The sequence below is a fragment of the Peromyscus leucopus genome, chromosome 11 (genome assembly GCF_004664715.2).
Source record: "Peromyscus leucopus breed LL Stock chromosome 11, UCI_PerLeu_2.1, whole genome shotgun sequence".
Taxonomy (NCBI): domain Eukaryota; kingdom Metazoa; phylum Chordata; class Mammalia; order Rodentia; family Cricetidae; genus Peromyscus; species Peromyscus leucopus.
The window spans coordinates 5,656,204-5,683,323 of record NC_051072.1 but is presented as its reverse complement, the minus strand read 5'-3'; the positions used below and the strand labels follow the sequence as shown (position 1 = coordinate 5,683,323).

The following is a 27,120-nucleotide window of genomic DNA, read 5'->3' as shown; positions in this document are numbered from 1 at the left end:
AGAAAGGCAATTAAAAGGTATTGCCTTCTTATCTTTTGATAATGAGGAATTCATAGTCAATTTATTAATAAATATTCATACAACATTGTCTCTCTCTCTCTATATTTATATATTCTTTTCTTTCCAAAAGAACTTCCCACCCATAACTTACTTATTAGTAAGATTTCTAAAAGTGAATATACAACTTTATGTTTTGTGTAAAGCAAAGTGCACCTATACAGATGTTCCCTGTGTATTAGAGGCTGTGCGACCTCCTTACTTTCTTGTAGCAAATAAACAGGTGGATATCTAGAATTAATTTATTTCATTTTTTATTTAGGGGCTTATAATTTGGACTGGTATAAAAATATCCTTCTCAAACAGAGTATCAAATAAAAGAGATCCACTCGCTATTTGGTTGATTGACATGTGCAGTGGCTTCCTTGTTATGCTGCAGTCGAGGCTAATTTTCACAACACAGGATGATGAAATTGTCTTCCAGGAGGTGAGCTTCAACACGTTAGACACTGCAGATGGAGGCCTGCTGAACAGCGTGAGGCGTCTGCTCGCAGACATCTTCATTCCAGCCCTCAGAGCCTCCAGCCATGGCTGGAGTGAGCTCCAGGGACTGCAGGATGCGTCCAGCATTCGGCAGGAGTTCCTGAGCTCCCTGGAAGGTTTCGTGGGCATCTTGTCAGGTGCACAGGAGAGTCTAAGGGAGAAGGTAAGAAGGAGTGAGTGGTTCATTAAAAACTGATCAGATTCTCGACAAGTCAAAATATGAGGGGTGATAACTTTTCTTACGTGGACTTGATTTTACTGTGTTGAAAAGTCTTCAAAATGCTTGTAGGTAATTTCAGTGTCTTCTTAGGATGTAACTGTGGCTTGATTTAAATACATACAGTGTGCAGGGCTTAATGCTTTTGAGTTATGTAAGAATGTTTATAGTAAGGTTTTACTCAGTCTGACAGGTGGAACATAGAATACATGTGTCACTGATGTACATCCTAGAATGAAAAGGAGTTTGGAGCTATAGGAGTGTGTGTGTGTGTGTGTGTGTGTGTGTGTGTGTGTGTGTGTGTGTGTGTGTGTGTGTGTTAAGTAGGAAAAGGCAGGATGGAGTGGGAGGAAAATCCAGATGTGGTGGAAGAAGGAAAAAGAAATTAATATACATGGAGGGAGGGGGCTGGATACTGAAGTTTAGCCTATAAATAAAATGGCTTTTTAATAACTAATAAGCTTAGCAAATGTGAGACTTGCCATTTCTATGACTTGTGCAGTACATTTCCTTGATGATTTAAGAGAGATTGGTGTTTATACACTTATTTATATCTGGAATGTGTGTGAGAGAGACAGAGGGTGGGGGAGACACAGGGGAGGGGAATGGGCAAGTGGAAACTGTTTACCAAATGACATAGAATTGGGACACTGAGCAAATTTTATCCAGACAGGGGTAGGAGTTCACTCCGGCCAACATCTTAGCTGTATTCACAATTAACTAGGCTGCAGGCCAGACAAAACGCAGGTTAAACCAAAGTGATGGAAGTCCTTACCCAAAGCAGGGCTTTCATGTGGTTCCTCTTCATGTGTGATGGAGATATGAAAAGAACAAGATGGGTCTTCACTCAGCAGAGGCACTGTCCCTGAGTGCCTGGGAGGAGCCGCTGGCCTTGAGGCCCAATCCTGAAAGCATGTGGGACTATGGCCGAGTGTCAGAAGGCCTGTCCAGGCCGGATTAGTGCCAGCCAAAGCCCAGGGGGTGGCTTGGGTGTATGTATGTGCTATTTGAGTAGGTTTGTAAGAGGTCTGTGGGAGGGTAGCAAAAGTGGGGGATGAGGCTGGTACTGGGGTTGTGGATTCAGATTCCCGAGTCTCGCTAGTTGAGCTGAGGAGATGCAGATCTTGGCTGGGAACTGAAGGCCTGGACAATCATCCTACTGGGCAGGAGTGGGTCTGAAGACAGGACCAGAGACTGCCAGAGGAGGGCTGACAGGGCTTATTATGAAGCGCAAGGAAAGCAATGAGCAGCCTTCAGGAGGAGTTCCAGTGTGATGGCCTCCCTGTGGTAGACCCTGGGAGTAGAAGATGCCTCTGTATATGCTTCTATACCATCTTTCTTGAGCATTGTTTGGAGCTCTGTTTAATGCAGTGACTCCATGTTTTAGTTTTATAAGCGACAAATAGCCATGGCCCTTCAGTTGGCTCTGAGCATGTTCAGATGTGAATCATATCTTTATCGAAGGTAAAGCTGAACTGAGTTTGAGCACTGAGTTCTGAGATGTATACAAGGAACTCTTTAAGGAACCCTTTCATTAGAAGGAAAGCATGTGTAGAAACAGAGAGGGCCATACTGTGATTTGGCATGCCATGTGTGCTTAAAACTACATTAGGCTTATTTGTGGGTCTCTGCCATCTAAACTGTACACCAAGCATTTGCAATTGAATTTGCTAACTGTGATGGCATGAGAATCTTTTCCTCTCATTAGTTCCACAATGGAATTAAGTGATAGACTGAGATCTACCCACTTCCACCTCCCATGCTAATTTTCTCCAGGTTGACTCATTCTCTGTGGCGTTATAACTTGATGACTGTTACTAATTTTCTTATTAGTGTCTCCATTTTATGATACATAACCTCTAAGATACCCTCCAAATTTGACCTCAGAATCTTTTGTAGCACTTAAGATACAGCAAAGAGTAGGTATTATTTTTGTTATCATTATTGTTAGGTTACCACCCTTTCACTAAGTACATCGAATGTCCAAGGTAGTAAAGATGTGAAGATTCTACTGAACTCCATGTAGACTCAAATTGACCAAAAAGTGTATACGGGTATGTATAAACATTATCTTATTATTGTGATCTTAATTTTAATTAGGTAAACCTTCAAAAATGTGACATATTTGAACTGACATCCCTGAAGGAACCTGTGGACTACTTGGCCCTAGCTAGTAACCCCGAGACTGTGGAAAAGGCAGAATGTTGTATGAAGGTGTGGATCAAACAGACAGAGCAGGTAATTCCCCGAAATCCATGGGTAGTTTCTGATGCCACATCACTGGAGTGTCTATTGAAGAGAGGTCTGCCCTGGCATTCTCATTGTCTCATAGCATAGCACATGCTCTTAAAAAGATGGGAGCCTCATGCAGCTTTTATTTATTTGTTATTTTTTGAGATAGGGTTTCTCTGTGTAGCCCTGGCTGTCCTGGAACTTGCCTTGTAGACCAGGCTGGCCTTGAACTCACAGAGATCTTCCTGCCTCTGCCTCCTGGGATTAAAGGCGTGTGCCACGGCCGCCTGGCTGTAGCTTCTGTGTATGGTCATTATTAAGGAAGAATAAGGCTCTTATTAAAAGAGAAAGTAGAAGTTGGTGACTTTGTTTACTTGAGTGACTAGAAGGTTACACATTGCTAATTCTTCTGGAGAAAACTTCTGTAGAAGTATAGGAGAGGTTCCTAATTCATTGTGTCCTGCAAGTGAGAGCTTGAGGCTTAACTATTAACAGTTTTTTTTTTTTTTGTGTGTGTGTGTGTGTGTGTGTGTGTGTGGTGGGGGACTGGAGAGATGCTTAGTGGCTAAGAGCACCTTCTGCTTTTGCAGAGGACTTGAGTCCAGTTTTGAGCATTCACATCAAGTGACTTATAACTGCTTGGAACTCCTGCTTCAGGGAATCCAGCAACCTTGTTTGGCCTCCATAGGTACCTGCACTCGCTTGCAAACACCCCCACATAAACATATACACATACACATACGTAAAAAATAATCATTTTTTTTTTGGGAAAAATTGTAAATGGAGGTGACTGTTTCATCCAAACAATGTTTATGTAAAATTAACCTGTTTAACTCATGAAGTTTCTTGAAATTATGTTGCTTCAGTTCATGCAGTAAAAGAACAGGCAAGGAAACTAAATGTATTCCCGGAAGCCAGACCACTTTCGAAGTCATTGTCAGGTAGTGAATGTCATCTTAGTTCTTTGTTGAAATTAAAAACAAACAAACAAACAAACAAAACTGGGTGCACGCTGGGTTAGAGTCCCATCATTGGGATCATGGAATTGAATAAAATACCGGATCCAGTTAGTATAATTTCTTCTTCTTCCTCCTCCTACCCTCCTTATCCTCCTCCTCTTCTTTTTGCTCATGCATGGTTTTCATACCTCAAGCCTCACACAATTGCTTGTTCTTCTGCATCCACAGATCCTTGCTGAGAACAATCAGCTGCGGAAGGAAGCAGATGATGTTGGGCCCCGAGCAGAGTTGGAACACTGGAAAAAAAGGCTCTCCAAATTTAATTACCTTTTAGATCAACTGAAAAGCCCAGAGGTGAAGGCTGTACTGGCGATGCTCGCTGCGGCCAAGTCCAAACTGCTGAAGGTTCTTAGCCATTTTGCCATGACTTACGATAAGGGAATAAGAGACTCTCCATCCCCAACTCCACAGAGCACTGAGGAACAGAAAGGTGTTATTTTATCCATATAAAAGTCTTTTAAGACTGGATAATATTAGTCACTAATTTTGCATACTGTGAATTAACCTTCAAGTTAAAGACATTTACTGTCTGTTATACTTGTATGTATATATATTATTAGTGAGCATTGCAAATAACTAAGATATAATGCAATCAGGTGGCTGTACATGTACATATGCACACACATGTAATAAATTCAGACAATATAGGTGTAGTAATCATGAGAACTGAAGTCCTCAAATATTAGTTTTATACTGTAAAGCAAATAACTCCCAACTCATTAGCTGAAAACATTATTTTTACCCAAGGCCAGGAACTGGGATGTAGCTTAGCTAGGTGCCTCTGCCTCAGGGTTCCTCTGAGGCTCCATCTGGACTGTTGGCTTATCTGAAGGTTCACATGGGAAAGGCCTGCTTCCGAGTTTGTTCAGGACATGGTTTCTCTTTGTTGGCTGGAGGCATCATTCAGTTCTTACCACATACTCCACAGGCAGCTGATGGGGTACCAGGCTTCCTTTAAAGAGAACTAGGGACTGTGATAGAGAGCACCCAACACAGAGGCCGTAGTCTTTGCATGCTAACCCTGGGAGCAATATAGCATCGCTCTTCTTAGACACTATTTATTAGCAGCAAGCCACTAGATTTTTCTTATCTTATATGCTTTAAAGTAACGTCACATTTTGTGATACTATATAGTTCAGAAATACTACCACTATGATTTACATAAAACCAACTCAGTGTGTTATATCACCATTTAATTTTTAGATAGCTTCCTATTTTAATGTTTTGACAAATAGTTTATAGTTAATAAATACTTGTTATACCACCAAATGGACACAAGTTTAGGGCCATGGAGAAGGAGAATGGAGAGAATATGGAAAACATGAGCATGAGACACAAAGCTAGTCTGGTGGCCTCAGAGCAGGAAGCTGTGGCTTTATAGGACTGTGTTAGCCTGTTAGTGTTCTGTGCTAGAGTAGAATATGCAAGAGAAATCCAGAAATGGACGCCCTTAAACATTTAGTTAAATTTCTTGTCTTGATCTTCCATATCCTTCTAAGATTCATTTTTTAAATGCACGAGACCGGGAGCGAATGGAGATGATGAAGGGATGGGAGGTGGTGATTAGGAGCTCTTACTTTGCAAGTTCCTCTGGGGATAGTTGTGTTGAAATTGTTTTGATGTTGTGCTTAGGCTTGGCGGGAGACAGACATTAGGATCACTGATGCAGCTAATGAAGCAAAGGACAACGTCAAATATTTGTATACACTGGAGAAATGTTGTGACCCTCTGTACAGCAGTGACCCTGTGAGTTATGGTTTCTGCTCCTTAAGTCCACTGGTGACCCTTTCTGCACTAGCAGAATGGAGTGCTGAGTTTAAGCTGACAGATGTGACTATGGAAAGGTCTTAGAAATCTCATGTTCTCAAGAATACATTCACATAGCTTTATATATACCTTATAACCTCATCTATGTATGTATGTATGTATGTATGTATGTATGTATGTATGTTTGTATCTATCTATCTATCTATCTATCTATCTATCTATCTATCTATCCGTCAATCATCTATCATTTATTTTGGATGTTATATATTTAAAAATGTTATATTTAAAAAATATATTGTATTACATTTCCCATTAATATTGAAGCTGCTATTCTAGATTATACCTCACAGAACTATGGGGAAACTCATTGGCTGATGTTCTAAAAACATCTGTTAGATGTAGGAAATGTCTGCTTGTGTACATTACAAAACCAACTGTTAGCATAACTTACTTGTCATGAACAGCAAGCCTTTTGTACTGAAATATATTTTGATTCACCGAATTATGTCTAAAATAATAAAAATGAACTTACTGTAAAATATATCTATGTAAAGCATCAGGTTTTTTTTGTTAACAACAAAACTTTATTTTAATGGGAATAGAATGATTAGACTATCATAATCAGAATTTTGTTTAATTTGACATTTTCTGGAATCTCTTCCAGATAACTATGATAGATGCTATTCCTACACTTATAAATGCAATTAAAATGATCTACAGCATCTCTCAGTACTATAACACCTCCGAGAAGATCACATCTCTGTTTGTAAAGGTGAGTGCCCAGGAGAGAGTTTGTGGTCACATAGCCACAATTTTTGGATAATTAAAATCTATTGGCTTGGTGTGATCTACTGTCTATGCACTTTATATTCAGGAGGTTGGCATGATCTACTATCTGTGCACTTTATATTCAGGAGGGCTTAATTTGTCAATGGATGTAGTTAAATTCATGTGACAGGTGAATTTTAGCAAGCAAAGCATTGTTTCCCAAAGTAATTGTTACAATAAATAATCTATTATTTTATCGTATTAAAAATTAAGATTCTTTTCAGAATTTTTCTATGTGATTTCTAGCCTGCCATTATTTCCTACTGTGGAAATTTTAATCAAGAAAAATGATATTAAGCCAGTATGGTGGCTCATGCCTATAATCGTAGCATTTTAGAGATGAGGAGATTTCTGTGACTAATCAGACTATAGAGTGACTTCTAGGATAGCCTGGGCAACAGAGTGAGATCCTGTTGCAAAAACCAACCAATCAACCAAACTAACAAAAAGTGCACAAACCAAAACAAAAATGAAACAGTCACCCCATGCACCTTAAACTCCACCAAACAAGAATATAAGGATAATACTGGCTATCCTGTATTTATCTTTCATGCTGCAGTCCTTCATCTGTTTGATGCCATGCTTGTTTGGTTGTATTAATACAATAGTAATCATGCAATAAGATGCAATAGTTCAGAATCCAATAAAGTAATTAAGATGATGCTGCCCCAAACCACAATGATGTTTAGACTACAAGACCACACTCTGACTTGTAGGTATTTTGGGTTAGAGGGCATAGTCCCTGGGTAAACGAGACACAAAACCCTATTTTGTGATCAATTGATATTTCATGCATATTATTTGTATGTCCTTGTGAAACTACCAATGATCAGAAGCATTATATAACAGACATTTTTCAAGTAGTACAACAGGAGAAGAAATTATATATTGATCCTCCGCTCCCAGCACACTCATAGTCCTAAAATTAACGGACACCGACATGTGACTAATACTGCTTTGCCTATACCCTCATTTCTAGAATTTATTTTTTATTTTATGTGCACGGGTGTTTGTCTTGCATGTATCTTTGTGCACCGTGTGCATGCTTGGTGCATATGATAGAATAGTAGATCAGATCCCCTGGACCTGGAGTTCCAGACAGCTTTATTCACCATGTGGATACTGGGAAGTAAACGTGGGTCCTTTGCAGAAAAATAAATGCTTTGAGGTGCTTCACCACCCCAGCCATACCCTTGCTTCTCGACCCACTCGATACCATTCCTTTTATATCGTACAGTCGTTTAATACTTTTGACTTATTTAAAGTCAGTAAGAAAAATTTTGAAGAAGGTATTTTTGAAGTCTGGAGGGATGAATAAGATATGAGTGGCTATCTACATTAGCTTTATAAGTGTTTCTCAACTGTCCTCTTTTTGATATTTTCACTGCAGGTTATGGTCACATAAACTATCAAGTTGGACTGCACTTTACACGGTGCTAGTTAACTATGAGGTAGATGTAAGAGAAGGGGACCTACAGAGGAAATCCTAGTGATTGTTAGACATGGGGAGCCAATCTTTTGGTTGGTTAAGATCTTCATTTTTTTTTTTTTTTTGTATAAACGTGAACCCCATGGTTGAGTGTTCATGTTGTGTCCAACTTTGGTTTCACAGATCATTTTTAAATTTATTTCTTTGATAGTCTCATACACACACATACACATAATACATTTCAGTCACATTCACCTGTCCATCCTGTAGAATCCTCCTTCTACCCTTACCAATTCCCACTTCCTGCTATCAAAATACCCATCCTACTTTCATGTCTTTCGTTTTTATTCTTGCTTTGTGACTCACTGGGTGTAGGTGTGGAGTCATTCACTGCAGCATGAATACTTACTGCTGACTGCATCACTGCAGACATTGACTTCTGAAGACCATGACTCCTCAAGACCGTGACTCCTCCTCCATCTTTCTTGGGTTGTCAATTGCAATGCAGACTGTTGATTCTGACTATAGTGCAGGGTCGGGTTGATCAGAATTCTGAGGGCAAAGCAAAGCTGAAGATGAAGGTCACAGACTGTGGATTCTGAGAGGAGGAAGACTCAAGGACTCAATTCAGATGTATAATTTATGGGAGTTTTATGCACCTAACCTTGTTTTTATTGGAACAATTCCAGGTGACAAATCAGATGATATCTGCATGTAAAGCCCACATCACCAACAATGGGACTGCCACCATCTGGAGCCAGCCTCAGGACCTTGTTATGCAAAAGATATCATCTGCCATTCAACTTAAAGCAGGTATGAGTGGTAAGCTTAGGTTTGTAGTGTGCTCCCATGTCTTGTTTTTGTGTTGCTTTTCTGAGACCATGCTAAATCGCTTGGCAATAATATTTTTGGTTGCTAAACAGAATAGTAATTGTTTTATTTTTATAAAATAACTTATTGTTAAGAACATTGAGTGTTAATAAACCTTCTGAGAAAGTTTATTCATTTATCCTACTAAAGTTCTGAGATATACTGGTGACTAATATTAGTTTTAAGTATTGTATAGAACAATGGGAAGATTGTGTAGATATAATTCTAAACAGTCTAATTAAATAAGAAACACAGAGCCAAATAAAGAGTTAAAAGCCCAGAGATTGAGCAGTAGCCAAGAGCTAAGATCACCTTATCTTACCACTCACTGCCATCCTTCCCCTGAGAGAGAGACCTTCCTGTGTCCCGTCTGTTTATGGCCTTTCTGTTCTGCCTTCTCATTGGCTGTAAACCCAACCACATGACTTCCTTGTCACTGCCTGTCTATACAGACCTCCAGGTCTCTATGGTTGGTACTGGGATTAAAGGCGTGTGTCTCCATGCTGACTGTGTCCTTGAACACACAGAGATTCTGCCTGCCATGTGATTGGATTAAGGGTGTATGCTACCACTACCAGACTTCTGCTTAATGGTTTGCTCTTAGCTCTGACCCCAGGCAACTTTATTAACATACAAATAAAATCACATTTCAGCACAAATAAAATATCACTGTAAGATGGACATAAACTGACTCTGTTACTGAAACAGTGGGATCAACAAGGACAGGGCACAGGTTTGAGTTGTACTAGGAAGAATAGTTTGTTGGATTAGAAGATCAGGAAAGATAATAGTTTAGACTGACGGCTAAATGCAAAGGAATACAATTATGGAAAGATCGGGGTTTTCAGTCTAATTTTTCTGCCTTCTTCACTTGAGAAATAAGATGAATTCCTTCCTTCCCCCACTCCCTCCTTCCCTCATTTCCTTTCATGTTAGGGGGTGAACCAGGCTGTATAGATGTTACATAAGTGCTCTACCCTGAGCCATGTTTTCCTTACACTCCTTGCTTTTGGTTGTCAGGGGTACCAGAGCTGCTTTCACGAGACAAAACAAAAGCTTAAGCAAAGTCCAAGTGAAAAACAATTTGACTTTAGTGAGATGTATATATTTGGAAAATTTGAAACTTTCCATCGACGCCTGGCCAAGATAATGGACATCTTTTCAACCTTCAAGACATACTCAGTTCTGCAAGATTCTAAAATAGAGGGGTTGGAAGACATGGTTACTAAATACCAGGTATTATACCTTTAAATACTATTTCCTGTTACTGTCCATTCTTGTATAATATTAGCGGGACCAGCCTTAATATTATACATCCCAGGGGCTCAGGAGAGAGAACTACTAATGCCAAGGACTATTTTTTGGGAAATAGAATCTCAGCACACCGAGCTCTATAATCCACTTGCTTTAATTCCTCTGGCATAACATCCTTTATACACAGCTTCAGTTCTGTTCTCGTGTCTAGCTCCTTTCTTGCCTGATTTCTCTCTATACTCATCTATTGCTCCCTCTTCTGCCTCATCTAGGTCCTTTTCAGCTTTTCTTATCCAGCTAGTACTTCCCCATCTGACTCTTCCTCATCTTCCATCTCGTTCCTCTAGTACTCTCTTCTAGCCCTTTAATCTAGTTCTTCCCCATCTCAGTTTGTTCCTCTCAAGTTCTTACCCATCTAGTTCTTCCATTCTCTTTTCTCTTCTCAGTCCTTGGTTTTCCTCATTCTACCTAAGTCTCCCAGGAATCCATTTATATCAAGCCCCTGGTCGAGTAAGGTCACCAGGCTTGAATTCTACAGGGTCATAAAGGCAGGTAAGTATTTTCCTCAGGCAGTAACCACCAGGCTTTCTTTTACAATCCAAAATGGGAGTGGTAAAAGAGGAGGTCAACTGAGTGCTAATGACTGGTTAGTATATCCAAAGGGGGATCTGTGTGCTCAGTCTACATTCCTAGAAGTGGTTAGGAAAGAAGTTAGCGGTCTATTAGTAAGGTTGTATAAGAAAGCTAAGCTGTGTAAAGCTATTATTTAACATCCACCTGACCTAGGTGGTGTCTCCTTGTGGAATTTATCTTAAATCAGGAGACTTGCATGTGGGCTGTTATCACTGTTAGTCCTTGAAAGTGGCTAAGGGAGATATCTGATTCCAGAGAAAGCCTTTCCTGAGGCTGTTCTCCAAATACCTGGAATGTGTATGTCCAGAGAGTGATCAGTCCACACTGTTAGCCCTTCTTAGGGAAAAGTCAACTGGGAAAACTATGAAGGCACTCATGATTTTCATAACAGAATACAGCTGATATATAACAAGTCAAATAACACCAAAAACTCTTTGGAATTTGGCTTCCTCCGAAGGAATTCCCTGATCCCTCCAGGTAGTGACTTTGCCATAACCAGCTGAGTTCTTATGATATATTCCTGCGGCCTGCAGCAGTCCATAACTAAACTTAAATATTTTATAAAACAGTGATATTTAGACAAACCATCAGTACATAATATAAAATACATTTGGATTCATTAATAATAAGGAAATTGGATTTATTTGAGAATTGCAGAGTGGGACTGGTGCACTCTTTTCAGGGGCGTGGTTACAAGGATGCTGTCCCAGTAGTTTCAAGTTCATCATCTTTAAGAAAAAGAATTTTCATTACTAACACAAAAGTACTGTTAAAATATAATTTTTCCTTTTTAAAAATTAATTTTGTTTTAAAAAAACTTGCAAATAAATAAAATCATCACACACCAAAATTAACAAGACCCAAAGTCATACAACTTGATGAACTTAAATATAATTAGAGTTGGAATTTGAGATGGAAGCTGTGAAGCTTCACATTAGATTTTACACTTTCAGTATTGAATATATTCTATGCACTTACTGGCCTCCAAGACCCAAACATCCATGACCTAATTAGAACTAGAAAAATACTTAGCTTTATATCTTCTTTCATAACTCATGTCCATGACCTACATTCACTTCTTCCTGATCCCCCTTTATTTAGATTGTCTTAGTCTCTTCTATTTGGTTCATGCAGAGATAGTTTATGAAGAACATTCTATATGTTGGGCACTATTTGATACCAAAGATTTGAGTGACATTCAGTTATCTGAGTACATTTTATTTGTGTACATGTTAAAGATATATAAAGAGCTAGAGTCAGTGTGATGGTTTAGCATGCAGAAGAGTTTGCTCCTCAAAACACATAGTAGAAAGAGATAACAGATTCTCAAAGGTTGTCCTCTGGCTGCTACAGGTAGACTGTGACACTCACAAACTTGCACTTGCATACACATCTATCCAACATACACATGTATGTAAGTTATAGAATCATGGAGTTCCAACCCCAGCTGGTATATTCAAACACAGCCCCTCCAGCTGAGGCTCGGTGGAAGACAGGGTAGAAGATTGTAAGGGCCAAAGAGCCAGATACTGCCAGACAGTGTCTTTTAGACACGACCAGGATATAGCATCCATGCAGTCTCAACAATGTGGGGGCCTAAGCAAGATGTACACAATGGCCATGGCAGTCAGCAATGACAATATGGACAAAGAGAATCCCACAAGGCCCCACTTTAGATGAAGAGCTACCGTCAAAGGTTGCTAAGGAAGAAAATCAGTCTTCCCAAGGGATGAGCCCCCTGATAGGTTATCTAATTCTAAGTGGTCAACCCTAAACATAGATACACATGAACAACACTAAATGGAGTTGGTAGGTGTATGTATGGAGTTGGTAGGTAGGTTGGTTGGTATGTGACACACACACACACACACACACACACACACACACACACACACACACACACACAACCCCACACAGAGATATGTAGCACTAATAATTTCAGAAGAAAAGATCATGAATTTGAAAGGGAGCAGGAAGGAACATGGATGGAGTCAGAAGCAGGTGAGAGAGGTGTGGAGATGATGCAAATAATAGTATGCTATATAAAATTCTCAAAAAATTAAATTGAATGAAAAAGGAATATATGTTGAAAAAGTTATTTAATGCAGCTTCTCCACATTTGCCTTAAGCATGTCACATACTACAGGCACACTCGTAGTTTCCACATGTGAATAAACACTCTTGTCTGCATGGAGACAGCAAGGAACAGTATGATGTCTTCACTAGTAGACTTGACTATAGAAGTTAAGTAGCTTGTGCATTTTTTTTTTATATTAAGAGATTTGAATGATGCCTGAGTGGAAATGACTTTGAAGAGAAGATTGCGGGAGGAGGGCCCGTACTCTTCATAAAAATTATATGCCTTTGTCAACAACGTGGGGCTCTGAGTTTGAGAAAGGCTTAGCACCTTGTTAAGAATGATCACAAAGCATTACTGCTCATCATTCCGAGCAAACAGAACTTCTGATAATAGTATTTTCAAGGAGAAGAATTGCCTAATTTATACTTTCCTAGTCACAGACTGTAGCTGTACAGGAGAGCAAAAAGAAATTAATTCTAGAGCAGTTGAAAGTGGCAGATAGTGTTTGACATCCCATTTAAAGTGTTTGATTTGGGAGATAACATCTCCTCTGTGGGTGTCACAGGACCCCCATTTTCTTCCTATCTGGTTTTTATTTTGTTCAAATCTTTTATGTATAGTCTTTGAGATTATTTAATACTTTCAACAAAAATAACGTTCTATTAAATTCTACTCTGGGCTTCTTTTTAGCTTACTTCAGATGTGATTAAATGTATGAAACTTTTGAGAAATCATCTGGTTATTTTCATGTGTGAATTATTTAAGTGTATATATCTGTCCAAATAAACTGTAAAACCATGTGATAACGCTTCCTGGATGATTCCTTTGGATGCAGGATGGCAGAATTTTACTGTGTGTAAAACAAGTAGCACCAAATCAAGGAGAGAAGTAGAAAATAAGGTTTCCTTTAAACAGACATCTCTTCAGGCATTGTTTTTTATAAAGTTCTGCATCGAAAGGCTACAAGTCACGAGACTTAAAGGGATAACGAAGCACTGTCTCCTCTCTTTCATCTATTTCAGGATATTGTTGCTTCCATAAAGAAGAAGGAATATAACTTCTTAGATCAGCGGAAAACGGATTTTGACCAGGATTATGAAGAGTTTTGCAAGCGGACTAATGACCTTCATGTAGGTTGCATGGTGAAATCCCCGGTGACAGCCACGCACTTTCTCCATCCGTTCTGTGTTGCCCTGATGAGCATTCCCCATTCAGCAGGCAGAGCTATCTTCATCACAGAGGTGGCTGGCAGCAATCTCAGCCTGCGTTTTGTGATTTCAGATGAATAATTGAGGTCTCCTTCCCCTGGATTAAAGGGTCATAAATGCAGCTTGGCTAATGATTCGTAATCACAGACTTCTGTGCGTCTTCCGTCTTAGTTCTTAGGAAGTTTAACTTTCATCTTCTGCTGAAATGCTCTGTAGCTTCTTTAAGCCGTGACATTTGTTTCCCTTTGTTACTATGGAGTATTAATGATCATAATGATTATCATCAGAGGTAACCTAACAGACTGTCAGCTGTGCCTGGCTGATTCTAAAGGCAGGGCTGGAGCAGGCCTTGAAACCGTGGTACTGGGGGCCCCTCTTGCTTCCAGTTGCTTTCCTTCCAATCATCTTTACTCATTACAGACCACCCACCCTGCCTCTCAGCCCTCCTGGGCAGCATGTCCTTTATCAGCATCTGAGAACACACACCACAGATGCAGTGCAGCTCCAGGTTCCTGGGGGAAGGGTCTGGGGGACAGTGCTAGGGTTAAGAGTGCACAGCCTAGAGCCTATCAGTTGTGGGGCCATGTGAGAAATCAAGGATAGGTGGGACACCCTGGGGATCATCAGGGAGGATCTTGGTTGCTAGGAAGTGGGAGTCAGAGAGGCTAAGGTGGGAGACAACTTAGTAGCTGTCTGGCATGTTAATATACAAATTTTGCTCATCCTTAGGAGATGCAGGGGTACATCTTTATAGGAATACAATCAGGCTTGAGGGATAGCGCAGTCCACGAAGTGCTTTCTCTGTGATCACGAGGACCTGAGTTTGAGCCCCAGAACCTATGTCAGAAATATCTAGGTCTAGTGGCATAGGCTTGTAAGCCTAGCAATGGGCAGGTGGAGACAGGGGGATCCCTGGGACTCACCGGCCAGTAGCCTCACTTGCTTGGTGAATTTTAAGCCAACGAGAGATTTTTGTCTTTGAAAATGGTAGATAGTTACTGAAGAATGACACTAAAAGTCATCCTCTGATGTTTGAATGCAAAAATGCATCTATGGATACATTGCACACACAGCACACCTGTATACATACATGCATGGGCACACACATGAATATGTACACACACACACACACACACACACACACACACACACACACACACACTTACTTATAGCATGAATCTTGAAAGGTCTTATTAGTAAAATCAAACTTGGAGCCAGGTATTGGGTTAAAGTTGGAAGATCAGAGAAGCAGAACCAGCCACAGCCACCTCTCCTCTCCAGTTCCTCAGCTGATCCTGTTTCCTCAGACTGGAAGCCTCTGAGTCCTCATCCAAATGGATCTCAGCTAAACTGCTCCTCAAAAGTCTGAAAGTTTAGCCAGGCTAGTTCCTGGTCTTCACACCTTATATACCTTTCTGCTTCCTGCCATCACTTCCTGAGATTTAAGACTCTTGTTACCACACCTAACTGTTTCCAGTGTGGCCTTGAACTCACAGAGATCCAGATGGATCTCTGCCTCCAGAATGCTAGGATTAAAGGCATGTGTACCACCATTTTCTGGCCCTATATCTGTCTAGTGGCTGCTTCTGTTCTCTGACCCTAGATAAGTTTTTTAGGGTGCACAATACTTTTGGGAAACACAACATCACCAAACTTACTTCCTCCCGAGGTAAAAGTAAAATGGCCATTCAGCTACCTCTTCCCATAATTTATGATCTGAACTGAATTTGTCCACATGGAGGGAAAATGGTGTGAGGTGTTGTGGGTGCAGTGAGTTCAGGGAAGAGGGAGCTATAAGAAAGGACTGGCTGCTGTATTTTATGTTTGTAAATGAGTATAACAATCACCACAATCCTAGAAAGTCCCTGCTCTTGTTGCTCTCATCCTCCAGAGGGGGAGCAGAATGGCTGTCAGTGACCTGCTCAAGGCAGACAAAGACTACGTGGTAAAGTTGAAGCCAAACCTGGACAATTTGGCTCTGAAGCTCCATATCTGAACTCTTTTTTTTTTTTGGTTTTCTGAGACAGCATTTCTCTGTGTAGCTTTGCGCCTTTCCTGGAACTCACTTGGTAGTCCAGGTTGGCCTCGAACTCACAGAGATCCACATGGCTCTGCCTCCAGAGTGCTAGGATTAAAGGAGTACGCCACCACCGCCCAGCCATATCTGAACTCTTAAGTCATACAGTGTGTTTCATTTGATGGGAAGACACAAGTTCCATTAGAACTTAAGCAATGACCTATTTGGGGTTGGGGGCTGATTCAGACACAAGGACAGTGGATCCCGCCTCTTCTTGTTGGAAACTGGTAGACTGTAGTTGACTGTTACCACGTCCTCCACAGCCCACGGCCTTCAGTTGCTTCCATAGAGATTCCATTCACTTGTCTGCCACAGCTCCTCTGTAGATGTATAGAGATGGTGAGCATTGGGAAGCAGGGGTCATATCTTGTCTCAATTGCTTAATAAGAAAATGTGGAGTTGTTCAAAAAAAAAAAAAGCAGCCACTTCTCTGTGCAGTGGATTAGGCTTCTATGCTATGGATTGAGAAAGAAGAAAAAAAATATACCCTTGAAGTAGGTTTGGCCTCAGTGCTCTCAGTCAGAGAGATTAGTGATATGATTTAAATGCAAATGTGCATTAAGTTAGGAAAGAGGGATGGTTACAGCATCAACTAGACAGGGAAGGGTGGCTGTGACGTCAAAAGGGTGATGATGGAGGAGGGAAATGATCAGTTACAAAACTGATACCGTGTTGAAAGGAGAATTCAGAGGTAAAAAGAGAGTCCTATAGAAACTTATTGGAGGGGTACAAGACATGCATAGAACTTGATGACTCCTGCACCTCATGCATGGGACAGGATGGGAACCTGGGAGGAAATCACACTGCTGCTGTGTTTATCTCAGAGAGGAGGCCGGGACTCCTGTCAGGGACATCCCAGCAAGTGAGGTGGGAGTGAACATGAGCAGAGGCATGTGTGTCCTCTCACAGTGCCGAGAAACAACTGCAAATGTCTGGCGTCTGACGTTAAAGCGTTAGCTACATGCGCTAACTCCTGCTCTCCCTTGAGTTTTCTTCTTTGTTTCAATGAAAAAAAAAAAAGAGTTGGTTTTTTTCAAAAAAAAAATTTCATATTTGAGTACCATGTTTACATCATTTCACCCCTTCTCTTCCATCTCAAAGTTTTGACTTCTTATGTTTTATATATATATATGTGTATATATGTATATATATATATCTGTATACATAACCTGTTGAGCCCATTTACGGTTGTTCATATGTATGTGTGTGTATATATGTATGTGTGTGTGTGTGTGTGTGTGTGTATGTACATGTACACATACACATACATTTAAAGTTCAACATATGTCCATCTCTTCTATCTCAAAAATAGCCCAATTCTGCATTTGGATTACTGGTTAGTTTACATTTGACTTCCTCACTCCTTTCCCCTTCTCATTCCCTTAGCTGATCATTTCTCACTTCGTCTTTGAAACAAACTCACTCTCTTGAATTCAACCCCCATCTCTTTAAAACCAGAGTGAAAATACCCACATCCCCAAGACTCTGGATCCTGTGGGTGGAGCAGATGGATCTCAGGGACAAGGAATGGGGGTGTTTATGGGGAAGGAATGTGGGGTTTCAGAGGTCAGGGAATGATTGGGATGGTAACTCCACTGGTCAGGGCATGGAGGCCTTGGCTCCTGTCCTGACTTAGTCCATGCTGGCACTAACAGGTTCTTGAGAAGCAGCAGAGTGAAACTGCACAGGTGGGCGGTGGATAGAAGCAATGATTCCACCAGGAGAGGGAATGTGCTTTTTAAAAAATAAAAAGTAATATAATGGCTTTTCCAAGTTTTATCTAATTAAATTTATATTTAAATAATAATCTTAATGAAATCTTAGATGAGTAAGGAACATATTATGGTTATTTTTCACGCAATCCTTTTAGGTGCAAAATTGTACAATAGCAAAAGACTTATGAGGTCCTTAGGACGGCTAGGTCTCTGTTTCTGGCTTCTGAACATTTATTTTCCTTTTTAGCTCACTAAATTTTCTGTTACATCTTCCCACCCATTAGAAGTGGTGTAAAGAATGTGGATTTCCTTTTTTTTTACTGTCAAATAGAGAATCCTCACTATTTCTCAGTACAGTGGCATACATTTTTAATCTCAGTTCTTGGGAGATGCAGGCAGGGGGCTGTGTATTTGAGTTTGGTCTGGGCCTTGTAGGATGACCTGGTCTCAAAAGAATATCTTAGTGCTAATTTATTGTTCATGGTGGAGTTTTGTTCTATTTTCAGCATGAGTTGCAGAAGTTCATGGACATCACATTTGAAAAGATTCAAAGCACAAGGCAAGCTCTGAACACGCTGAAGAAATTTGAAAGGTAAAGATTTGAAATAACTTCCCAAGTTCTGTCTTCTAAACTTGGGACAACGTGAGCACAGTTTAGCTTCTTTTTATAGCTTATCTTTTATTGTAATTATAACTCTTATTATAACTTGGTATTCTAATGTGAAGAAAAGCCTCTCGACAGTCTGAGTCACAAGGTCACAGGTTTTAAGTTTTTCAGAGGCTTAACAGGATTAATTCCTGGAAGGATTAAGGATTTGCTTCATCTCTGCCAATAGAGAATACTCTTAGCTTTGAAGTAGCCTGTAGCTGCCTGTGGTAATACCGCCTAATGTCTGAATAATTCGAGATAATTCTTCCCAGGTTAGCAATTTTGCCTTGTAAGGATTGATACTATTTTTGTTCTTTAAATACACTGTTCAGCAACTCCATTGCTTTCAGCTGGCGTGTTTTAGAATGGATGTTAATAAATAAGATTAATGTATATATATTTTTTCTTATTAATCCAAAACTTCGTACTTTTTGTTTTTCAATTAGATTGAATATACCTAACCTTGGTATCGAGGAAAAATACCAAGTAATTTTTCAGAATTTTGGTGCGGACATCGACATGATTTCTAAGCTGTATACAAGACAGAAATATGATCCTCCCTTGGCTCGGAACCAGCCTCCCATAGCTGGGAAGATCTTGTGGGCCCGGCAGCTCTTCCACAGGCTGGAGCAGCCGATGCAACTCTTCCAGCAGCACCCCTTCGTGTTGAGGACTGCAGAGGCCAAGCCTGTGATCCGGAGTTACAACAGGATAGCCAAGGTCCTCTTGGAGTTCGAGGTCCTCTACCACAGGGCATGGCTTCAGCAGGTGAATTCCTGAATAGGTGCTTCTTTAGTGATTTCTAGTCTCCAGACAGAGGGACCTTCTTCTAACAGGGATATTTTATAAATCAGTATGGTTGAATTTAAGAAATCAAAGTATATAACATAATAATGGAAGAAAATAATTATTAATATTGAAAAAAACAGTAAGCTAGGTAATAGTAGCTGATTAATTTATAATCTCCTAAGTGAGAAAGTCACAAAGCATTTCACTGCTCTGCCAGTTAGGGTTATTTTTTCTTTACTCTTAAAAATTTAGTAAGATCCTGGTTGGGGGTGCAGCTTAGTGGTAGAACATTTGTTAGCATGCCAGCAACACACAGACACACACAGACACCCCCCCACACACAGAGACACAGAGAGACAGAGACAGAGAGAGACAGAGAGAAATAGAGAAACAGAGAACAGAGTCAGAGACAGAGAGAGAGAGACAGAAAGAGACAGAGACAGATAGAGACAGAGAGAAACAGAGAACAGAGTCAGAGACAGAGAGATCAGAGAAAGAGAGGGAGAGAGAGAGAGAGAGAGAGAGAGAGAGAGAGAGAGAGAGAGAGAGAGAGAGACCTGAATGTATTAGTAAATACAAGTATGTCTGTCAAAAAAGTCTTATATTTTATTTGGTTGTGCTAGCATTCAATCAAGATACAGCAAACCAACACTTGTGTTTCTTTGTAGATCAGCAGGAAGTAATAGCTATATAATAGCTGCATCCTTTGAATTTCTAGATAAATAAAAACTGAGTTCAATTGGGTTCGTGTAACCTTTATTATGACATGCAGCTGATTAGGCATAAAGACTAGAGAGAGCTAAATGTCTCTTTCACAGTCTCCTAGGCTAATGCAGTCTCTCCCTATCTGTCATGTGTGAGTCTCAAGGATAAAGAAAATGCACTCAGTTGACTATGCGATATCACCACCAAGACCCTGAAAGCTGTTTTTTGAAAGGGAATTTAGGAGTAGAATGGGTGACCCCATTGCAGGGATTTAGTGAGGTCAAGTCCATGAGAGAACACTGAGTAAGTGTTCACTGAGTCCCAAGAATGGTTGAGCCAGATACGATGTGTACTCTGATAGTAATAATACTGACCTCTTCCCACAGATTGAAGAAATTCACATAGGTCTTGAGGCTTCTTTATTGGTGAAGGCTCCAGGCACAGGGGAATTGTTTGTGAACTTTGATCCTCAGATATTAATATTATTTAGAGAAACGGAATGCATGTCCCAGATGGGTCTGCCAGTCTCGCCATTTGCAGCTGCTCTCTTCCAGAAGCGGAATGTGTACAAAAAGAACTTCAGTGACATGAAGGTATAGTAGTCGCCCCCCCATGTTTCTAGCACACATTTATTCTCTTTTCTACATTTGTTTTGGCATGTATGCATGCATATATGTGTGTATGTGCACATGGAGACCTATGGTTGATGTCAACAATCATCCTTGATCACTCTACTACCTTATTCATTGAGTCAAACTCAGATCTCACCAATATGACTAATATCACTAGTCAGCTTGCTCTGGGTATTCTCCATCTCCACTGTCTGGGGCTGGAATTACAGGCAGGCTGCCCTGTTTATGTGGGTTCTTAAGACTTGAATTCCAGTTCTTATGATTGAAAGTCAGCTTAATTCTAAGTGTTTCAGGAAGTCACTGGAGGATTTTTGGGCTGGAAAATAAGGCACAGTCTCATTTACACTAAGTATAATCCTTGCTACGTGGTGGCTAGGCAGAATATTTTGCACTTTAATTGGGATAAGAGTGTCAGTGAGAATGCAATATTTTGTTGCATTGATCCAGAATGGAGAATGAGGTAAGTAACTTGAGCTAGAATACGCACAGACTTGGCCAGACAATTAACGTTATGTCCACAGACAGGTTAAGATGGAACTCAAGAGTAATTGAAGTGGGGCTACCATACATGGTCTGGTAGCTTGTGTTCTACACAACTTGGCCAAAAATAGGCAGTGGGCTTGACTAAAAGTCTCATTTATAAGAAGACAAAGGCTTGAAATGGTTTATTCTGTCAGGCCCATTAGAATCTGTAGTTGTTATCTTAAGTCCAAGATGGCTTTTAGACAGCCACATAGCCATGGCACCCACACAATTAGATCTAGAAGTCGGGGCTCGGTAGAGCATTCAGAGTTGGAGGCATGCTTTTTGGAGCTGAAAGACTGTCCTTGCTGTTAGTGGCATTGTCCTGGATGAGAACTTTTAGGGAGGGACAGAGACAGAAATGAGTAGAGAGCCACTGGATTAGACATAAGGTTGTACCAATATTAATGGGTCTAGTAGAAGATTACAACCCACAAAACAGATTTGGACTTTGAGGTGTGATGAACCAAATATCAGGAAGCCAGAGTAAAGAAAAAAATTGCAAGGAATGACTGACGACAAATCCACTGCCCGGAGGATAAAAACAGAAGTTCAAAGATGGAGCCTTGGTCCTGGACCATATAGAAACTGTTCCTAAAATGTTATAGTAAACCTGCTGTGGCGTAGGAGTGTGCTGTAATCCTAGCACTCGGGAAGCAGAGCAAGAGGACCAGAAGTTCAAGGTCATCCTTGACTATGAATCAAGTTTGAGGTTAACCTAATATACACGAGAGCCTGTCTCAAAGAAATTATAGTGATCAATATCATATGATGACACCATGACCATGCACTTGCATGGTGCCTTATGGTTTAAGCCTCTCTCACTTCCTCCCTCCCCACCACTCTCCCTTCCCCCTCCCCTCTCTCACTTTGCTCTACTACACATTGAATACAGAGCCTTATGCTTGCTAAAAAGTACTTTATCACCAAGCTGTATCCTCAGCTCTGTCTTCACTGTGTATTTTAGGACAGTCTTGGTCCTCTGGGCTCACGTTTCACTCACTCCTGTAATCCAGTTTCAATTCTGGAACTTCTCTCTCAAGTAGCTGAGGTTGCAGACCTGTGCCTCCATTCTCAGTTCATTTAAAGCCTTTTCTTTGTTGTTATTTAATGTCATCTTTCTTACTCCCATGTGAGATAGGAGGGAAAGAGTGATGTGTGGTTCAGAGAAACTGAGTCAAAGTCTCATAACTAAATGACAGAACCCAGAATTGTTCTCTATGGTCATCTCACTACTTCTTGTTATGTTGAAAAGTTAAAATTTGCCATGGGCAGATATTTCTCTAATGTGGACCCACAAAACACTAGTCAGCATGCTTACATTCTCTTTAAATTTTTTTGTGTCAGAAAAAATTGGTCAATTTACATATTTACAAAATAAATATTTTACAAGAAATCATATTTATATAGTCATACAATTACTACTAATAATTTCCCCCACAGAGTCTTTCTTGATTATATGTTCCAAGTAACACATAACTTCAAAATAGAGGAGCTTTTAGTATATTTTTCATGGTTCTGGGTTAAAGGGTTTGAACAGATGTTGAATGATGTACTCAGCTGGGGTTATGGACTTGGGCTCTTCATCTTTACAAGGATTCTGGTATGGACTTCCCCCCCACTGGTAAAATGCCTTATATCCCTGTCTAGGAGCAAGGGCTACACTGATTAAGGAGGGTACATAGTTCCTATGCTAGCCCCAGATGTCTCACAGAATCCTTCTGTTGAGCCCTTTAGTACTCTGAATGCTCATCCAGATTCAGTGAAGGGTACATAGACCCCACTCCATGAGAAGAGTGGCAAAGAATGTTTGCAAGCTACTACTGTTCCACCAAAGATTTGAACACGGAGATTATCATCTGGTTGGCATTTATAATATTTTGGAGGTGGAAAGAGAAGTCCTGTGCAACATGGCTAGCTGGTAAAGCAGACTTATTGGCCTACTTGGGTCCCTCTAAAGCTCCCCCCAGCCTTGAAGCACTGTGCTGGGCATCTTACAGAGTGTCCAGGTTTCTACAGCTACACAAAAGTAGCTGGAAGTTTGTTTTATTCATCTTTTTCTTGGAAGATATTTGAAACCAAAACGAGATGAGCTACTGTGGGCTAAAGTGAGGAATATAGATTCTGAAACCAGTATGACCTGGATTCAAACCATTATTTCTAGGTAAATGACTTTATCTTCTAAGCCTCAGTTTCTCATTTGTAAAAGGGATGAATTGTACTTCCTGGGTTTAAAGGATTAAAGGTAAGGAGCAGAAAGCCTGCTGGAGGCAGAGTCTAAGAACCATTTTTCTGATAGAATAAGTAATGGACATTGAAAAAAACAGCGGTAAGCAGTGGCTAAAGGCGTTAGGAAATGTGGAAGCTGCTGCTAATAGAATCATCAAATGTAGGCTTTTCTCAAGTGGCTTTTATGGAAAATGAAAGGGTATTATGGAAACCATAGGAAAGTATTATAGGAAGACTGAGCTCTTTGGGGAGATGTTAGGCTTAATTGCCTTCTCAGAGTCTACCACGACTTCCTATACCCTTATGATAGGTTCTATAAAATCATGAATGTTGATTGTGATACTGTTGTATATAGAGTTTTGCAAACATAGCCACCCAGGCATCATTTCTGTTCTAGCACATCAATAAAAACATTTTGGCAGATGTTGATCTAACATTATGGTAATAGCAATAGTTCCTGTGTAAGTACAGACTTAAAACTATTTGTCTTTAAGAAGCACATTGATGTCCTCTGTGAGAAAGAGTGGCAGGATGAACTAGTAGGTGTATTTGAAAATGATAGCATATGGACAGACTAGGCGCCTATGATGACTTACCTTGTAGGTGATTTTTAATGGAGAACTCACACCCCTCACTTTTCTGATCACAAATTCTTTTTCTGATAACAACTAGTTGATTAGTTTAAAAAATGCTGATAGATCCTGTCATGTGTTATAGCTAATGTTTCAAGCAAATTGGAAAAACCAGGTAAAAATCTTGTCCTTGTATTACTTATACAGTTACTCTTGACTTATGGTGAGGTTGGAAGTACTGTAAGTAAAGAATGCATTAATTGCATCTTAAGTTAATGAACATTGTGGCTTAGCCTCCCTTGTCTTCCCTGTGCTCAACTGTTTTAGACAAGAGGTGATACTTCAAGTCGTTTGAAATCAGCACTGATTCTTTACTCTCCCTCTGCCTCTTGGGTCTTGCATCAAGATTTAGCTGATAGTTCTATCTAGCAAGGCTCTCATGAGTCAGACAACTGTGTTTGTGAATGTAGTCTATACAAGATGCTCAAAGAAGCAGGATGCATCTTGTCCCCATAAACAATGGAATGAGTGAGCCCAGTGAGGCACAGACCAACATCTTTACTTTGTTTTGGGGTGGGTAGATGCTGAGAAGTGATCCTCAATTTCTTTTTCATTCTCAATCATAACTTACTGGGTTAGGATTTAGTGCTTGTAGAGTCAGTGCTTGTCACATCTGTCTTATTTGTTTGCAACATTCTTCCTGTCAGGACATTAGATCCCAATAATAAAACTTATCTTTTTAGCTAAAAATACTAATACATATTAAAAGTGACGTGTAAACTGTCTATTTAATCTCATACCATTGCAGATGATGCTGTCTGAATACCAGAGAGTGAAGTCAAAAATGCCTCCTCCCATTGAGCAATTGATGGTCCCACACTTGGCTAGAGTGGATGAAGCCCTCCAGCCTGGCTTGGCTGCCCTGACTTGGACATCCCTGAATATTGGGACATATTTAGAAAATGCTTTTGCAAAGATCAGTGAGTCTGTCTACATTTGTTTTATTTCTCAGTTTTAGGAGCTGAGTTCTTGTTGCTTACTGGATAATTTGTTATTAATATGCTTTTATAAATAATGAAATGAGAAATAAGACGGAAAACTTCTACAGTGAACAGTAGCAAAATATATTGAGTTCAATACTTTCTTACAAATTATAAATATTCATTTTTTAATCTTATTCCCAGAGGTTATCCATTCAATTTTGTTGATTCTTATTGCTGCATATTAGTATCCAAAAGATCTTTAGGGCCATTTAACTTCTACACTAATTGATTAGTTCATTAAAATTGTTTTCTTTTAGTCTTTCCCTCTCCCTTTTTACCCTTTCCCTCTTCTTCTTCCTCTTTCTCCTCCTCCTCTTCTTCCTCTTATCTTCATCTTTTGATCCAACTCAGAGCTCCGAATATAGTAGACAAGAGCTCTACCACGGAGCCTCTTGCAGACCCCTCAGTGGTTTGGAGGACCTGGATTTGGATGGAGCAGCATGGTGAAGGGCAGGACATTTTGAGTGAGAATAGTTTAAGCAATCGCTAGTTTTCCTTAACTAGGGATGCAGAGCTTAAAATGTATATGAGGTGGAAAATTCCATTTAATCCAACTTCCCAGCATGAACATAGGTATTTTACCAAGGAAATTTGGGCTCAAGTCCATCTAGGATGTTAGACAATTGGATATGTTTGTTTCATATATGACTTTTCAGTTCCTCAATGTGCAAAAGTGAGCTTTTTCATGAGGCATTTCCCAGATGTCATAGTTGCCTTCTAGACTGTATTATCCCAGATTTCCTGTGTAAACAGGGGCATACAGCTTGGAACATAATGGCAGAAGTTTTTGTTTAATTTTTTTTAGACTGAGACATTTCTATTCTTTTTTCCAACCCGGTGTTATCTGTCATGGCTTCTTCATGACCCAACTTCACCTATATTTCATGGTCTGGAATACAAAGTCTAAGGATCCTAGCCTGACTACGTTACTTCAAGTCCACCTCCTCCCAGGGCCTCTGTTGTGCTCTGTATTACACATGTCTCCTAGTGGTGTAGCCCAACTCCATCTTTCTCCCAAACTGGCTTCAAAGGGCTTAACACCCAGGCTGTTTCTTCTACTTCTTTTGTGTCAGTCTGGTGTTGGAGGTGCTCCCGTACTTACGGATTAAAATTGCATAATTTCCACTTCTTTACCCTCTGACTTCTTTCTAACCCGCTTTGCCATGTTACTTCCTTTCTGGGTCACATTTTCCTTGGATCCCTACTAAGTAACTCCTGTGTTAGTACTCTCTGTCCCTCTTTGTCTCTGTTTCTGTCTCTCTTGGTCTCACCAGAAGTAGGATTTTAGTTTATTGATAACTGATGACTAGAGCTTGTCTTTTCAGTAGGTATCTTATTGCACCTTCCAAAAACTATATACTATTTAATGTATACTAATTTAGCAGACACATTCTACTCAAGAATATTTGAGAGGTACTGGGTTGGGGCAGAGAGTGAAGTAAGGTATTGTGGTTGGTGTGCTAGCTATTTTTTGCCCCCAACTTGTTAAAAGTTAGAGTAATTTGGGAAGAAGGAATCTTAATTGAGAAAATTTCTCCACCAGATTGATTTGTGGGTAAGCTTGATTGGTAATTGCTATGGGAGGCCCAGCCCATTGTGGGTGGTGGCACCCCTGGTCAGGTGGTCCTGGATTTTGTGAAAAAGCAGGCTGAGCAAGCCCCGAGGGACAAGCTAGTAAGCAGTACTTGCCCATGGCTTTCTGCTTCAGTTCCTGCTTCCAGCTTCCTGTCTTGAGTTCCTTGGATAATAGACTAAAAACCCTAAGATGAAATAAACCCTCCCCTCTTCCCCCATAAGTTGATTTTGATCACGGTGTTTTATTATAGCAATAGAAAACTTACCTAGGACAGTTGCATACTTTTGCTTTAATTCTGCTTGCTTAAGTGGGAACCAGAGTCAAAGGTAAATTGTCACAGAGTGTTTGCGTATTAAAGAAGTATATTTCAGGCTCATTACGATTTGTGAGTGGGACGCTGAAAGGTGCACAATTTGATAACCGTAGCATAAAGAGGATGGAGAAAGTTGTGAAACAGTTTTCAAAAGGACCCTCAATTTAAAGATTGGAAAGCAACAACCCAGAGATGCCAAATGGCATTTAGTGTAGAGCAGA

At 40.1% G+C, this 27,120-nt stretch overlaps 1 protein-coding gene across 1 annotated transcript in view; it reads left to right on the top strand.

Annotated features, from left to right (window-relative positions):
• Dnah5 (dynein axonemal heavy chain 5) overlaps positions 1-27,120 on the top strand; it is a 232,373-nt gene that overhangs the window by 27,040 nt on the left and 178,213 nt on the right. The window contains exons 5-16 of the mRNA XM_028868160.2: positions 482-703; positions 2,858-2,995; positions 4,177-4,353; positions 5,641-5,754; positions 6,440-6,547; positions 8,722-8,841; positions 9,920-10,138; positions 13,892-13,999; positions 18,376-18,461; positions 18,965-19,286; positions 20,399-20,605; positions 24,776-24,947. Of these exons, the coding sequence (XP_028723993.1) occupies positions 482-703; positions 2,858-2,995; positions 4,177-4,353; positions 5,641-5,754; positions 6,440-6,547; positions 8,722-8,841; positions 9,920-10,138; positions 13,892-13,999; positions 18,376-18,461; positions 18,965-19,286; positions 20,399-20,605; positions 24,776-24,947 (1,993 nt within the window). The remainder of the gene's footprint in view (positions 1-481; positions 704-2,857; positions 2,996-4,176; positions 4,354-5,640; positions 5,755-6,439; positions 6,548-8,721; positions 8,842-9,919; positions 10,139-13,891; positions 14,000-18,375; positions 18,462-18,964; positions 19,287-20,398; positions 20,606-24,775; positions 24,948-27,120) is intronic.